Source organism: Ammospiza caudacuta, chromosome Z, assembly GCF_027887145.1.
Source record: "Ammospiza caudacuta isolate bAmmCau1 chromosome Z, bAmmCau1.pri, whole genome shotgun sequence".
In the NCBI taxonomy this organism is placed as follows: Eukaryota; Metazoa; Chordata; class Aves; order Passeriformes; family Passerellidae; genus Ammospiza; species Ammospiza caudacuta.
In genome coordinates, this window is record NC_080632.1 from 44,344,380 (window position 1) to 44,361,797 (window position 17,418).

At 38.5% G+C, this 17,418-nt stretch overlaps 1 protein-coding gene across 2 annotated transcripts in view; it reads right to left on the reverse strand.

The window, feature by feature from the left end:
• CERT1 (ceramide transporter 1) overlaps positions 1 to 17,418 on the reverse strand; it is a 77,995-nt gene that overhangs the window by 52,731 nt on the left and 7,846 nt on the right. For both annotated transcript variants that reach the window (XM_058824518.1, XM_058824517.1), the window contains exon 3: positions 2,085 to 2,201. In XM_058824518.1, coding sequence (XP_058680501.1) covers positions 2,085 to 2,201 — 117 coding nt within the window. The remainder of the gene's footprint in view (positions 1 to 2,084; positions 2,202 to 17,418) is intronic.

A 17,418-nucleotide genomic window follows, 5' to 3' on the forward strand; every position in this document is an offset into this window, starting at 1 on the left:
TTCTTCTGTTTTTACAACATTCCAGAACACCCTCATTCTTTAAAAAATAAGCTGAAAAGTAACTTTATTAAAATAATGAAAAACACCTTCTTATCCCGATTTCTATACTAATTCTAAATACTAAAAAAAAAAAATCGGTAGTGTAAATAATCAACCCTTCATTCTTCTTCTTTAAGCATAAAGGCAGAGATCTGGTAAAATTTATTTATTTAAATAACTACCAAATTCTTCCAAAGAATGGAAGCCAAACCTAATTATGTTTAAAGATTATTTTTTAAAGCTGAAAAACTGTACAATTAATCAGGCTTCGTTATAAAGGGAGATCACTTTTGGAATGCTAGAATTTGTACCCCTCAATAATCATTCATGATCTGAAAATGTGGTTGAATAAGACAATTTAAGCTTACTAATAAAAGCTTATCAATAATACCAGACAGAAAAGGAAAATAAACACATACCTCATGACAGGGGGTGAGTACTAATGCAGGTTAAAAAAAAAACAGTGTTGAAAACATAAGACTTTTTTTAAAGTAGTACAGAGAAACAATGCCTAATCAACACTTAAAATGGCAAACTCTAAACCACTACCATTCAACAATCTTGTACTATGAGCTGGTGATTCCATAAAGTTGCAGCCCAGAACTCAGCAACAGTTAAGATGAGCCTTACAAAAGGAAATAGAAAAATAGCATGAAAAAGGTCTGAGGTAGTGATGGGCAGAGTTTAAGACAGGATCTGAGATTTTTCATCACTCATTCCTACAGCATTAAATGAATGACATAGACTGCATTTCTGCTTATCCAGCTTCAGGTTAAGGTTCTGTATTTCCCCAGCTAAATCATTCATGAAACCTAGTCTAAATTTTAGTCTAGGGCTATATAGTTCCATGACTACACTAAACCACACCTGAAGACCCCCAAACCTACCAGCTTTTGAAATGTCAGTTCTACAGGTGTGCAACCCAGTAACTTCTTCAGTGTATCCTCATGAGAAATTTCTCTCAGCTATTGCACTAGGAATAAATTGCAGTATTGGTGTCTAATGAACATGCCACTGTTAACTTCATATTTTTTCATGAGACTACAGGAAAGAATCCTGGCTTTGCAATTTGATTTCTATGCTTTAATATTACCTCTGTATCAAAATGAAGGAAAAATGCCAAGGGACTATTCGTCCCTACAAAGGGACAAATAGTCCAATTGAGATGATTTTTTGTAGAGAACCATTACCAAAAGGGAGCACTTTGAACTTAAAGAACATGTTCTTTATTGGTTGATTGCAAGGAATTGCCAATAAAAGGTGAAATCTCTTAATTATACACAGTACCTATACAGACATTACTTCAAGAAGCTCAAGGTAAAAATTCATACCTACCTGGATATCTATTTCAATTTGTATTCCTTTTGTACTTGTGTAACCCAGACTGAGAGGCTGCATTGGGCTAGGTATTGTAGTTTTATGCTACACCTTGGGATAGTGCCTATCTTGTACCTGATAACATAATGGATGTTTTGTGTACCTTCTACCTGACCTAAAGGGCTTGAAGGTCAGGTATTTTTAAAATGAAATTAATTGAGTTCGTTGGAAGATATACAGAACAGATCAAGAAAGCTGAACCAAAATGTGGATGAAGAATACTGTCGTAAAAGACAAAGAGACAGAAGTTAGTGATCGGATACAGTAAAAGTGGTCATTTGATGAAAAAGAGGAGCCCAAAACCAGAATGATAACCTAGAGAATTGACTCTAAGACTAACAAGAGAGATAAGAAGCAATACAATCATCAGGGAGAAGATGGACAAAACCTTGAAAAGATCACTCAAACATAATAAAAGCTTTTTCTGTTTCAAGCTAGAGAGCTCAAGAAAGGCTCACAGTTGTTAGCCCCCAGTAAAGTCTTATCTGTCAAGAAAAAGTCAATTCCTTTGAAACATATTTAACACAGAACTTCAATCTTCAGCTTTTACCTGTCATAAATACCATGAGCCTTTTAATGATATACAGGGAAGTTAAACTCTCTGCAAGCACTATGCTTGATCTAATGAGGGAATGAGAAGGGAAATTAGAAAACAGAAAATTACATACCTTATGTTGTTCTATTGCATCTACCCATTGTTGTCTGTGGTCTGGATCCTGAGCCCGGAGGTACCAAACACTATCATTCACGCTGATATCAAATCTGCATTCATCAAAGTCATGGGGCTGTGACAGAGGAGAGTGTAAGAGTAGCTAAAATTAGCAACATGATAAACATTACCTCACAGACTATTTTGACACTCAAACACTAATCAGAAAATTTGTCTATATTGCCTCAAATTCATCCTAGATTATAAATTCTGTATTGTCTAGCTGTCTCAAATAATGAACATATACTTTCATAAGGAAAGATGCTTGCTGGTCTTCTGAAATAGAAAAGCCTGTGTCATACATTCTTATTCAGTAAAATTTTCATAAATAAATTCCATACATAATACATTCCATATTTTCAAATACTTTGAAACAAATTGTTCAGCAAAGTATCTACCATACCAGAAAATATTCCTACATATCCATTTTAATTTCAAAACATGACAAGAGCTCCATAACACTAGTGCTACCAGTATTAATTTTAGATGAAACACATACATCATAGCAAAAAAATACCAGGATAGAACCATAAAAGCAGACTATATCTAAATGACAAGTCAGAACTGGAACTTACAAGCGGTGACATGTTTTGCCTCAACTATTTTCACCATGAATATTTCACAAATAATTGGAAGCCGCATGCAATCCTTTCACACATCTCCACTCAACTGTATATAACTTTCAGTTCACATGCCTTAAATACTAGTAAACTTTCACTAATGCAACAGTGAAGCTGTTAAGGGAAGTACAGGGAAAGAAAACAATGATCTAATCTGCCCTGTACCCTGACATGGTCAATTCAAAGTTACTTCTTCGAAAACATGCAACCGAGTCAAATATTCCCCATATCCTTCACATTTGAAAGCCATTTCTAAAGACATGCAATGCAGGTGTAGCTGAACACCTTTTTGAAATTGAATCCAAAGAAAATATATACATGAAAATAACTGCAGGAGGCCAACAGGCTCCAGGATAAAGGCTTGTGACAAAGTCTGAAGGACCACAAACATTGATACTAGATGCGGAAGACAAGTGTTAGAAATATCCTCTACAACACACTGCCAATACATTCATCTTGCAAACAAAAAAATTGTTAATCACTGACTAAACATTCCACAAAAGAAAACCTAGAAGTAAGTCTAATTTGTTGTCATGCACACCATTCCAGTGTTAGTGAGAATTTTTTTCTAAAGAATTTGGAAACCAGAAGCTAATTACACATAAACAAACAAACACCATTCTCTTTTTCTGTTTTTAATATACTAAGGAATAAGAAAAGTATAACAGAATACAAATTACAAATGAAAAAAATGAACTAGAAAGAGTTTAACAAAAGTACATAAAAAACCAAAGTGTAAGCTTAAAACTTCATATACTTTGTCAGGCACCTGAGTGTTCAATGTTAAAGAAATTTAAACTTCCCATAGGAAAAACTTCTAGTAACCGTAAGATTTGAAAATCAAGTCAAACAACTATAGCTACTAATTACCTAATACCTGACCATCTCAAGTTAATTAAATTCAACCAACTTTCAAAACTGGTTCTACACACTCCTTTGCCTTCACTGAACCAGACAAAAGGGTGTAAAAAGGGACAAAAAAGGTCGTTTGACCCTGGCTGGATGCCAAGTGCCCACCCAAGTCTTAGCCACTACCCTCCTCAGCCACTTAGGGAAGGAGAATATGATGAAAGAGTCATGAATTGAGATAAGGACATGGAGATCACCCACCAATTACTGCCACAGGCAAAACAGCATTGACTCAGGGAAAATAGATTAATTTATTACTAGTGAAATCAGAGTAAGATAACAAAAATTTTAAAGGAACACCATTCCTCCTTACCAGGCTCAACTTCACTACCTATTTTTCTCTACTTCATCCCTCCAAGTATTGCAGGGCAACAAGGAATGGGAGTTGCAGTTAGTTCAAACACTTTCTGTCACTCCTTCCTCATCCTGTTTTTCCTTGTTCAGCATAAGAACTTTCTCATGGGTCAGAGACCTCTGTGATCTTCTCCAACATAAGTCCTTCCCAGGGGCTGCAGCTCTTCCTTAACTGCTCAAGTGTGGTCCTTTCCACAGGGCACAGTCCTTCAGACACAGCCTGCTCCAGCATGGGTCTCCCAGGGGACCACAAGTCCTGCTAGCAAACTGCTACAACATGGGTTCCTCTCTCCATGGGGCCACAGGTCCTGCTAGAAGGCTCCAGCATGGGATTCCCACACCCATGCTCATGGTTGCAGGGAGACAATCTACTTTACCATGGTCTCCCCTACAGGCTGCAGGGGAATCCATGCTCTAGCACCTGATCATGTGTTCCCCCTCCTTCCTCACAGATGTCTGTGTCTGCAGAGCTGTCGCTCTCAAATATTCTCAGCCCTCTCTCCCAATCCATGCTGCACAGCAGTTTTTACACTTTCTTAGTATGTTATCACAGAGGCAATATACCATCATCTCTGATGAACTCAGTTTTGTCAGGTCCTTCTTGGACCCACACAGAGCTGGGTCTGTGAGATATGGAGGTAACTTCTGCATCTGCACACATCAGCTGCATCTGTAGCCCCCCACCACCAAAACTTGCCATACAGACCCAACACAGGAAAATACAAGTCTTCTAGTCTAGATCCCTCTTCTTCAAGCTGAATTTTCTATTACTATTATTATTATATATGTAAAAGAAGTTTATCTGCTTTAGAATAGCCAACTTGCCAAAGCAAACTGTCATGCTTGTATGTCTGTTCTCAGCTACTCCTCTGACAGGCCCTCATTTAGTCACATGATGATCTATAACATCCAGAAATACTCCAAAAAATCACCCAAACAGAAAGTCTACAAAGATTAGCTATCAAGATTTTTCCTGACATAATAGCATTCCACAGCTTGATCTCTCATTCTTGAAGTCTCTTGGACAGTGACAAGCAATTGCATTGTATGTGATTAGAAAGACTTACCAAAATTCATTTTAAAAACCTGCAGCACTACTGATTCCACACTTCCATATGGTGCACTTACTTCAGTTCACCATCGTCCTTGCTTTCCCCTGAATCTCATATCTAACCTAAACATCCTGTAATGCAACTTAAGACTATCACCTCTCCTTTCCAAAGACAAGTTTCTGTAATCCCTTTCTTTCCAATAGAGCTTCTAATATATTTGAAAATTCATGCCTTGTTGCTAAGACATGGAAAGATGTTTTCTCTGAGGTCTAGAGAATACTTCAAGCACTTTTCTCCAGCATTTACTGCATAAACACTTATACATTACATGTAGTTAAGAGACTAAGTCATCTCTATATATATATACACATGTGTGTGCGTGTCTGTATACCATAAATATACACACACACATATATCTAACTGACCAGCCAGTCAGAGGAGGGGATTGTCCCACTCTGCTCCGCACTGAGGCGCCCTCACCTTGAGCACTGCATACAGGCTCAGGTATGGAAATATAAGACAAAGCTACTAGAGAGCATCCAAAGGAGGGTCACAAAGATGGTGAAGGGTCTGCAGGGGAAGCCTTATGAAAGGCTGAGGTCACTTGGCCATTTCAGCTTGGAGGAGACTGAGGGGAGAATTCATTGTGGGTCTTCAACATCCTTACAAGAAGCAGTTGTGCAGGCACTGATCTCTTCACTAATGACCAGCAACAGGACTTGAGGAGGTGGCATGAAGCTGAGTCAGAGGAGATGTATTTTGGAAATGGAGAGTAAGTTTTTCACACAGAGAGTCGTTGAGCACTGGAAGAGGCTCCCCAGGGAAGCGATCACAACACCACACCTGACAGAGTTCAAGAAGTGTTTGGACAATGCCCTTGGGCACATGGCAGGACTCTTGAAGCTCTCCTGCACAGGAGCAACAGTTGGACTCAGTGATCCTGGTTCATCCCTTAGCATATTCTGTGATTCTGTCAATCAAGTTTAGGGTTATACTCAGCTCACCATGCAGTCCCATGTTATAAGCAAGTACAGCTGATCAGATGATCCTGTTAGATTAAGTTGCTTAAAGAAAAGAAGTAACCACTAACAAGGTTAAATATGCTTCAAAAGGAAATTAGGCAGGCGATACATGATTTACTGTTTACCTACTTTAGTTGTATGCATCATTTGCCTATTTTCCATATTTTTGGCAACTGAAATAATTGTTTATCATCCTTCTCCTCTGATTTTTGGCTTTTTTTTGGAAAACATACTTCATTGGAAGAACCCTGAATTAACTGAACACAAAAGACAAATAAATCACCTGAATCATGTGATGTGTTCTTAACACAGAACAAATCGGGTTGCTGTTGATTAACCCTGTTCTCCACCATGGAGTACGGAGTTCACATTCCATTGTCACTGATAACTTGGCAGACTTCTGTATGTTACTTTACAGTTACATACTCTACATACTCTGTAACAGGTGCTGCCTATTACATACATTCTCCTCCCCCCGCCCCTCCCCCAAGCTACAGACAAACTTCCTTGGTTTACCTCTGGCTATAACTACTTTTATTGTTTTCTATAGCTGCATCTAGCAAAGATCACAACTTCTCAGGTCAGTCCTTTACAACTTTATTCACAACTTCTCAGGTCAGTCCTTTATTCTTCTAACATTCTCATAAGACTAGTTTTATTCCTTTACACTTCCTGGAAGTTTTTCCATTTCTCTTTACTTTTTTTCCTGTACTTTAGTTTTCCTGTAGACCACAAGGCATTTCATTTAGATCTCATTTCTTTCTGAGGTTCACTGTTTCTAGCCTAGTGTTGCTTTTCCCTTTCTTACACTCAGAAGCTGTTTTAAAATGGTACAGTTCTCAGCCACTGACATGAGGACCTTGGAGGATAAATAGGGACTTTCATCTGTAACAAGCTAAGGACATGTACTGAGGCCAGGATATGTCCTAATGACCTTTCACAACAAAGATAAGGCAAGAAAGAGGAATGTTATGCAGGGAACAGGAAGCAAGTAGGAGTTCACTATCGATCCTCAGGATTTAAACCACTTTGGAGAACTTCAGTTGCTTTTTCCCAACCTGCAGCAGTCTCAAGCAACACACATGAATTGAGAGAGCACTGGGGAATAAAAGCCAGATCAAGACACTTTGAATGGGGGCACCTGAAAACACAGCATTTTCAAAGCTGAGTTTTAAGGACAGGTTTAAGTGTCTGTGGCAGAGGTCATCTCTGCATATGCCAAGGGCGCCTTCGAGAGCCCACATTAAAAAATAAACAAAACCAACAAAAAGCCACCACAGCTAAACCATAATTCCATTTAAGAACATGCTGAAAGAAATAGGCCTCCAGTATCCACAAACACCCTTTCTGTAGGATTCCTAAGGTTTTTTTCCAAGGCACCTGCAGAGAACAAAGGCACTCCTGCAGAAACAAAGGCAATTCCAAGTATTCAAGCACCCTAGATCTTCCCAAAATCAATGGATACTAGCTCATAAATTCTGAACATTCTAAGCAAGAGCAGTTTACATGAAAAAACACTGACTTGGCTACAGTTACTGAGGAAGTCAGTAGCCAGCTCGGGTCTCATGAGTCATAGCTGATTTCATTGCCACAAAATCCTTCCTGCTATACAGCTGTCAAGCCTGAGGTATTCATAAAACAAGCTTCAGAGCAGTATCGCCTTGAAAAATACTGGTTCAGGTATTTAAGGCAAATCACACAGGAAAGATTAAGTGTTTTTATATACTTTATAACCTTCAAGAGCACTCCATGTCAGAAAAGAAACACAAAACCCAACCTTGAATGAAAAAACTTTTGCTTGATCTCTCTCATTACTCCAAGTAGTGTTAACGGCATTTTGTGCTTTCCTTAGCAAGGAAAGCCAGGGTGGTTCATAGCAGATACAACTCAAGTCTACATATTACTATTATTAAAGTGTGCTTCTGCCACTATTTTCAATGCAGAACAAGAACTTGCCTAAACTGAGATTATTTTAAAATTTTGAACGTTTTTTCTTATTAAGAAAATCCCAAGCTGGGAACTGGGTCACAAGACAAACAAAAAGAGGCCTACAGAAAATGAAAACTACAATTCCTTAGATCTCAGACATAAATGTCACTAGCATAGTTAGGATTTTATCAGATAAGACCAGTCAAAACATTGTCATTAGTGCCTTATTAAATACTAAAGAGCAGTATTTTTCAAGTTAGTGTATTTCTCTCCAGAGTCACTGAAAAGCTCATGGGTCAAGTTAAAGACATAGAGATCACTTACCTACAGTCAACATGGTCAAACAGATTTGATTTAGGGAAAACTGGCTTAAGTCATTGCAAAGCAGAGTTGGATGGTGAGAAACAAGAGAAGCACAGGACTGGGAATGAGGGCTATGGTCTAACACTTTAATTCTGCCACTCCTTCCTCATGCTTTCACATGCTCCAGCAAGGATTATATCCATCATTGCAATTCTTCAGGCTAAACCTGTTATGGCATAGGCTATTTGGAGGCTGCAGCCTCTGATAAGACATATGCAGCTACTGTTGGGTTCTAAATAGGTTGCAGTGTGGTTGTTTGGTCTGGTATGATTCTCTGCACAGGTTACCAAAAATGCCTGCACAACATGCTCCTCCACAGGCTGCGGGGGATCTCACACTGTGGCTGGAGCATCGCTTCCTGCCCAACCAGTTTTTCTCATACCTTTTCCTCACTCCTCTATTTCTTACACACTGCTGAACAGCATTTTTGCCATTTAACTGTTTGCCTAGTGATGTAACACGGTGGTTGTGAGGCACAGCTGTGAGCACCCTGCACTGTGTCCACTGAAGCTGACCATGTTCTGCACAGGACAATCAGGGGTCTCCTCATGGAGGCTGCATGGCAGACCCCAACCCCACAACGTACACTCAGTGCAATCATAAAAGCTCATCAACCTCCTTCTGTCACTACAACTTATTTTTGAAGACACTTGGCTTTAGAACTACAAACACTGAAGTAATTAATTTTGCAAGGATTTTTTAAAATATCAATATCTATTGTGGATTTAAGGAAAGCATTATACTTCATTACTTAGAATACATTTTATTAATAATATACTGAAGTTCCAAAAGACATTACAAGTTCTGATTTTCTGTATTTGCAATATTTGCGCCCTGCTGCCCCCAAGAAATGCCAAGTAGATCCACAAATCTGGCAAATTAAGGTCTACAAGAGTCACAACACAAAATTCCAGTTTCCCATTCTTTGTTCTAAAATCCAGTCAAAACCTAACAGAAACAATGACAATTGTCTTGCCTTTCCTTGTCACTATTCTTAAGTAGTAAGAACCCACTTTTTAGTTACATTGACTGGTTGTATTCTTTTATATTTATTTGTGCTGTATGTTTTTTCACAACAGTACAGGAAAACCTTATTACAAACAAGCAAGTAAATAAGACAGTTCTGTGCCTATTGGAAGTGATAAACCTTTAGGGGCAAAATATAGGATATCTAACTTCTAGCTCATTAGCATATTAAAAAGAAAAATTTCGCATAATGGCATATTTGCACATGTAGAAAAAAAACAAAGAAAACGGGCTTAAAACTATAAAAGCTATTCCATGTTTTTACATTATTTGCTACTACCCAAATATTCCACTTCAGGTATTGAGTCAGGATATTTTCTTCTCAAAATGCCTTTGAACACTAAATATCCAAGAGGACGCAGTCATAGAACTACTGAAATGCTTGGATACTCATAAATCTATGGGACCAGACGGGATCCACCCCAGGGTAATAAGAGAGCTGGCAAACGAGCTTGCAAAGCCACTCTCCATCATTTACCAACAGTCATGGCTCACTGGCGTGGTTCCGGATGACTGGAAGCTGGCCAATGTGATACCCACTCACAAAAAAGGTGCAAAGGAAGATCCTGGTAATTATAGACCAGTCAGCCTGACCTCAGTACCTGGCAAAATAATGGAACAGTTTATATTAAGCGCCATCACGCAAAATTTACAAGATGGCCAGGGTATCAGACCCAGCCAGCACGGATTTAGGAGGGATAGGTCATGTTTGACCAACCTGGTCACCTTTTATGACCAGGTAACCCGGCTAGTGGATGCAGGGAAGGCTGTAGATGTTGTTTACTTGGATTTCAGCAAGGCCTTTGGCACTGTCTCCCATAGCATACTCCTAGACAAACTGGCAGCCCGTGGCTTGGACAGGAGCACTCTGTGCTGGGTTCAGAACTGGCTGCATGGCCGGGCCCAGAGAGTGGTGGTGAATGGTGCTGCATCCAGCTGGCAACCAGTCACCAATGGTGTCCCTCAGAGGTCTGTGCTGGGTCCAGCTCTGTTTAATATTTTTATTGTGACATGGATGAGGGTTTAGAGTCCTTTATTAGCAAATTTGCAGATGACACTAAGCTGGGAACGTGTGTTGATCTGTTAGAGGGACAGAGGGCTTTGCAGAGGGACTTGGAACGGTTGGATGGATGGGCAGAATCTAATGGGATGAAGTTCAGTAAGTCCAAGTGCCGAGTCCTGCACTTTGGCCACAATAACCCCCTGCAACGATACAAGCTAGGAACGGTGTGGCTGGACAGTGCTCAGGTGGAAAGGGACCTGGGGGTGCTGGTTGACAGTCAGCTGAACATGAGCCAGCAGTGTGCCCAGGTGGCCAAGAAGGCCAATGGCATCCTGGCCAGTATCAGGAACGGTGTGGCCAGCAGGAGCAGGGAGGTCATTCTCCCCTGTACTCAGCACTGGTGAGGCCTCACCTGGAGTATTGTGTCCAGTTCTGGGCCCCTCACTTTAGGAGGGATGTTGAGATGCTTGAGCATGTCCAAAGGAGAGCAACGAGGCTGGTGAGGGGCTTGGAACACAAACCAGATGAAGAACGACTGAGGGAGCTGGGGTTGTTCAGCCTGGAGAAAAGGAGACTCAGGAGTGACCTTATCACTCTCTACAACTTCCTGAAGGGTGGCTGTGGTGAGCTGGGGGTCGGTCTCTTTCTCCGGGCAACAACAGACAGAACAAGAGGACACAGTCTCAAGCTGCGCCAAGGGAGATACAGGCTAGAATTAAGGAGGAAGTATTTTACAGAAAGAGTGGTCAAATACTGGAATCATCTACCCAGGGAGGTGGTAGAGTCACTATCCCTCGAAGAGTTCAAAAAAAGACTGGATGTGGCACTTGGTGCCATGATCTAGATGAGGTATTAGAACATGGGTTGGACTTGATGATCTTAAAGGTCTCTTCCAACCTAGAATTTCTGTGATTTTGTGATTTTCTTTTAAGTAATGATCTTATCTTTTCAAAACCTAGCCAAAGTAGAGGCCAGTGAAAGCAGAAGCATGTAAGCAGAATTTAAAATTAGTCTGTTAGCACAGCATGCAAATTTAAAATTAGCTTGGTTTAATCCATTGCAAAGAAGCTCTCTCATGGGAGAGCTGTCCTTTTAAGTCTGGATCAAGTGTACATTGTATGTTACTTTAGCACTGAAACCACACATAAAATTTGAAATTACAGATCTCAGGTGTAAACCTGGTTGATCGGTTTTTCTGCACACCTGCCAAATAGATTCTGATAGAGAAAGTGATAATACAAAAAAAATTTTCATAATTATTTGTGAGGAAATAATCTACCTTACAGGGTACTATCTTACACTATATGATTTTTTAGATTATTATTTTATCAAATTATTTTTGTGTTAATGAAGTGGAATTAGTAGGTAGTCATGCTGTGTTGGTTCATACGTAAACATACCCCCGACACTGCTATTCTCAAGTGCCTACTGAAAAAACACGTAGCAAACTTAGAGTATAACAAATGTGTACTTGAAATGTCAGCTAAAAATTAGTCAAAGACATGGAATGGCACTGTTTTACTAGAAGAAAGAGGGCAAGGCTGAAATAGTTGTAAACCAGCGTGCGCTTGCAAATGTCACCTTAAGTGATTTACTAGTGACTACAGATACATGTAAAAGCTCCGTGGATTAGTAAATTGGTATTAACAGATTTAGAGACACACAGAGAGAAATCAGGATATAACTAATGGGTCTGTCCTGTTTAAACATAGTCTGAAGAATTTCAATCTTGGTCTAAGTCATAAGACTTACTTTTAGAGCTAACTATCAGTTATGGAAATGGAAGCATACATGTTACTGCTTTGGCGAGAACCAAGTCTAAGTGAATCCCCAGCAAACAAATTCATATGATATCTCTCAGGTTTCTAGCTGGAACAAAATATTTGCATTACCTACCAACAACATGCATCAGCCACAGGGGAAAAAAAAACTATAGAAAAACATCCAGCTAGAATTGATCGCAAATCACCATGTTAAACTTCTTAGGAAGCACATAATATGCAGCAAGAAACTAGAGGTATTAATCAGGAAGAAAGCCAAGCAATTTTGTATCAACTTTAGAGAACGCAGAAAACGCTGTCTGAGCCACTTTTTTTAAAGTTTAATTTTATTGGAAAGTCAACCATAGGAACCACACTCACACTGCTGCACTCCTAAGGTAAGTATTTATATATTAATTTAATTGTACCTCTCACAGTATACTGCAGTGTGGCACAGGAGACCCAGCACTCTCACATACACCAGCATCAAGAGAACAATATGGATTTCACAAGTAAACCATATTGTAACCAAACAAGTAAATGAGTGAATATCCAGAGAAGGTACTCCACCTTAACAGAAAAGCCATGCTTCACATCACTGTACTGAGCTGACAGTGTAGAACATTCTGGACCTAAATTCATGGTGATGGGAATGGAAATTCCTGTTCTAGGAATTTCAGTGGCATTCCAGCTAGAATAAAGGCCTGATGTACCTGCTGAAGCACCACACTAAGACTTAAGATTAGCTTGGTTTGAATCCAAACATAAGCAACTTAACACAGTGCAACTGTATAAGCATTTCTATAAATGCAGTATGAACATTATTAGCAACAGGACTTATGCTAACTATGCAATTCCCAGCCCTGAGCTGATCTCATTAACTTGCTATGAAAACTGGCTCTATCAACTAGACCATGGAACCAGGTGTCTCTAGCTATGATACAAAATTTAAGCATGAGCTATCAAAACCCTTGAAACTAGAGACACAGATGAAAAGCCAGAGCCCCAGAACCATAAACAATTCCTTAATGGTCAAATACCAGTCAGTGAAAACATGCAACCTCCACAGCTGGGAAGGCTGGTTTTGCTCTTGGTAGCAGTGACTACTTAAAAGAAAAAAATCAAACACCTGAGCAACAGGGCAAGGAAGCTACAAGGCTGCAGCCTGGGAAAGGACCACCTCTCCAGCAACACAGTGCCTCAGTCATATATTAAAAGATACTTACAAAGGATCCTAATTTGGGTCTGTGTGTGTGTTTTGGCAAAAGATGTATGCTACAGTTCTATACCTGTCCTGCCATCCAACCTTCCCCATCCCTCACTGAAGAGTTCTCCAATTAGGTTACCTTCACCTCAGCAACTAGGACCATCAAGAACAAAGCTGTCAGGCTAGAAATATGGTAGTGGCTAGACGGTACTGCACAGTTACAGATAATTTAGGATGTCAGATATTAGGGACTGCTTTGAATACAAAATAATAATGGTTACTATGTAATAACTTACAGTAATAATTAAAAACATGTAAGAACTAATTAAAAAGACAAGGCATGTTGTGAATGAATGTCAGTCTAAAAGCTTTCATTCTAAAGTTCAAAATTGAACTGAATTGTCAGTCTAAACTCTGCCATCACAGCTACCTCTAATTCTTTAATATATATTTGCATGCGTATACATATAGATGTATATATGCACACATAATTAGTTTTGAAAAAGCTGTAAAAGAGAACTTAAGAAAGAGCAACACTTATCCTCAAAAGAGAGCAACTTAAAAAGCTTTAAGAATATATTAGACACTAGTTACAGCACTACCTCAGTTAAGTACATGGACACCTGGGGTATTAAATTCTGTTCCAACTAGTCCTCTTAACTAAGGAATGATAGGCTTCAGTTGAGAGGAAAAACACATCAAACAGATTTAAAAAGTGGTGAAATTGGCTGCACTGATTTCACCCTAACTAGAATTCAACATGAACATGGGAAAACAGCAACTAAAGTACATGCCTAAAGGAGCAGGCAAGAAGATTAACTAGGAGAAGAAGATCACAACACTCAAGCAGTCATCTCTAACAAACTATTTTCAATGTATGAACAGAAAACACAGTTAATCTTCAGGAAGCATCTAAAAAAGAGATGGCCAGCTGTGGCTGCATATTAGCAGACAGAAAATATTCTAACTTTTTGCCTTTGTATTCTGTGAATGCACATCCAAAAGTGAGGTCTAATATTGTAAAAAACCTCAACAGAGCTGTTGAAAACATCATTAACAGCCATCACAAGACACAACAGACAATAAACAGCAAGCTGCCTAGGAGGACTGTTGAGAACAGTACAACCCTGGAGGGGGTGACATATGAACCAAACATATTCCTGAAGAAGAAATCAACTATAAATCAATCTTACAAAAATGCATAGAAATTCAGATTGAGCAAGAATAAGGATTGCAATTAGCACAGAAAAATTTGCTGAGCTATAAAATCATAGCTTTAATACCTAAAACACTGAATTTATTCAAGACTTGGTATACATCTGCAAGAAATACTCCACAGCATGAAACTGCTCCAATATACTGATCCACAGGCAAGTATTATGACCCTGAAGTGCATGTCAAATAATGAACAGTATTAGAATTTAATTATCTTAATTTAAAAAGTCATGTTGTGGAACTGTATTCTCTCTGATAATAAAACGACAAATACTGCTGGATTACAGCCTTAGTTTCAAGAGTGTGGTAACACATGATTACATTCAAATACTAAAAACTAATTCTTCAGCAATATTAAGTAAGGGTAAGATATCTGTTAATGTACATCGTAGTTTTTTTTTACATCTTAATCATTTTAGGACCTGCATCATAGTACAAAGAACAGGCTCACTGAGCTGATCTGGATGTGTATTTTTCCATTTCTGACCTAATTTCTTCAATTCACACTACAGAAGAACTTATCCATTTCTCCACCATGCCAAACAATTCTTTTTTGCTTGACCAGGATATCAGCCCTTCCCAGAACTTCAATATATACACACATTTTCATTTCACATCTACCCATCAATGGCTGGTTCAGATAACTCAGAGGCATACACAGATTTGTACAAAGGATGTGAATACCAAAGCTAATTGTCCAAGAAAATCCTGTATTTCAAGGAACTTCCACATGCCACACCAGCAGCTGCCCAGTGTCATTATCTCCTAGGCATTTACTCCCTTTCCCTTCCTCCCTATCCTGTTGCTCTTTGGCATTTTCCTCTCCAGAACAAAATCACCTCAGGCCTTTCACATATGACTAAGTATTCCTGAATACATCTGCCTCTATTTAGAATGTCCATTTCCCATTTAGCCGAAATTTCCCACCAGTCTTGATTTAACTACTTGATTGAGACACACACCAAAGCCAAACAGTACTAATTGCCACATGACCTAAATAAACCCTGACCTGGTTAGAACTTAAGTCTTAGTTTACTTAGGTCATTTTTTTTAGTAGCAACTAAGGCTGAGAAGATACTTTATCAAATTACAAAAAATTAATTATTCAATTAAATGCCCATCATGTCATGCTACACCAGACTGTTTTCCAGCCTCAGACAGCTGGAAACAATATTTATCCAAGCAATCAGCAATTACTACAAATTTATTGCTAGTGTTTCTGCCCAAGGCATGGTCTTATGGTTTAGCCTTTTTAATAAAAACTTTCAAAAACTAACACCCATCAGTTCCCATTCAACTTAACCAGCAACAAGCTCAAGCAAACCTAAGAGTAGATACCAACTGCAATTACAGCATTCTTTTACCATAAGCAGGTATCTTAGCAGGATGAAATTTTGACACAGTAGCTAGAAAAAAAGTAAATCCAAACTTTATTTCCTCTATACCACTTCTCTATAATATCATATCAACTGAATCCAAAATACTGTTAGATTTCACATTGTATAAAGTGTAAAAGAAACACATCAATATATTGTTAATGTCAAGATGACTTTTTGAAAGTCTGCTTTGCAAGATATGATTCTTCATGCTACTAAGTACACTTCTCTAGCACTGACATCTCCTTCAACTAAAAAGACACATCTTTATAATAAAACTTAGAGTTTCGTAGGGTTTGAAGTTTTTGTGAAAAAATTCATAGGAAAGTTCTGCATGTGTTTTAATTGATAAGCACATGAAGCAGTTTATGTTAACCTGTCAATCTATTTTTAAAAATGTCAATTTGTACTTTGTCTCACAAGTGCTGCATTATTAATGGTGGTCAGTATCACGCTATAAATAAAACAGAAATGCTACTAGAGTGAGGAAAGGAGGCTGTTCAACTAACCGTATCTTTAAAAAGCGGAGTAAGATTTTTATTTTTAGTGGTTGATTATTGGATACAAACACGGCAGTCTCTCTTCAGACTACAAGGAAATGAGAAATTTAAAATTGAGATCTGCCAGTTTAGCTCTTTCATGTATGGTGTTCTTGTTCATTTTGTAAACTAAAAGTAACACATGTTTCCATCTGTCCTAATTTATAAAATGAATTTTTTGGGAAGTTCTTTACACAGCAATTTACTACTACTTAGGAAGGAAAAAAAATCTAAGACAATTCACTAAGCTGTCCCTCAGACAGACTTCCATTTTCTTACCTTCTTGCTTTTCCTGAGCTCCAGATATTCATAACAGATACTCAACCCCCACACCTTTTAGAAGTTCATTCTAAATCTAAATAGCTGGCTTGCAATTTTATATTAATATAAAATGTCATTACTGCCTTCATTAAGCAACTGCGCTTTCCAATTTCTGGGAAATAAAAAGCCCCAACAAACATGTTTACTCTCCGCTATGCAAACTGAATTTATCGCACAGTCCTAGTTCAGGCATTTCCATAGAGCTGTCTAACTGTCTCTTTACAACACAACAAAAACAAAGTACTCCAAAAACCCCAAACTACAAACCAGCAGCAAGTTTCCATAAAGGTTTTGATAAGCATATACACCATTGCATATAACCAAAGCCAAGGAAAACCATTGCATCACAGTTACTGCATATGGTTTGAGCAACTAAAACCAAAAGATTTTTCTACATAAATAATATACACAGGAAAGAAGATAAATATCAATCACTGGATTAAATCAACATGGCAAATATAGATTTTATCAGTAGAAAAGCTGAAGTTTTAAGCTGGAACATAATCTTCTGGAACTCTTCCTGTGTAGCTAGTCACTTCTAGGGACAAAAACTACAAAGTTCACACACAGCTGAGTTTAAGTACTCTTAAAATTTTA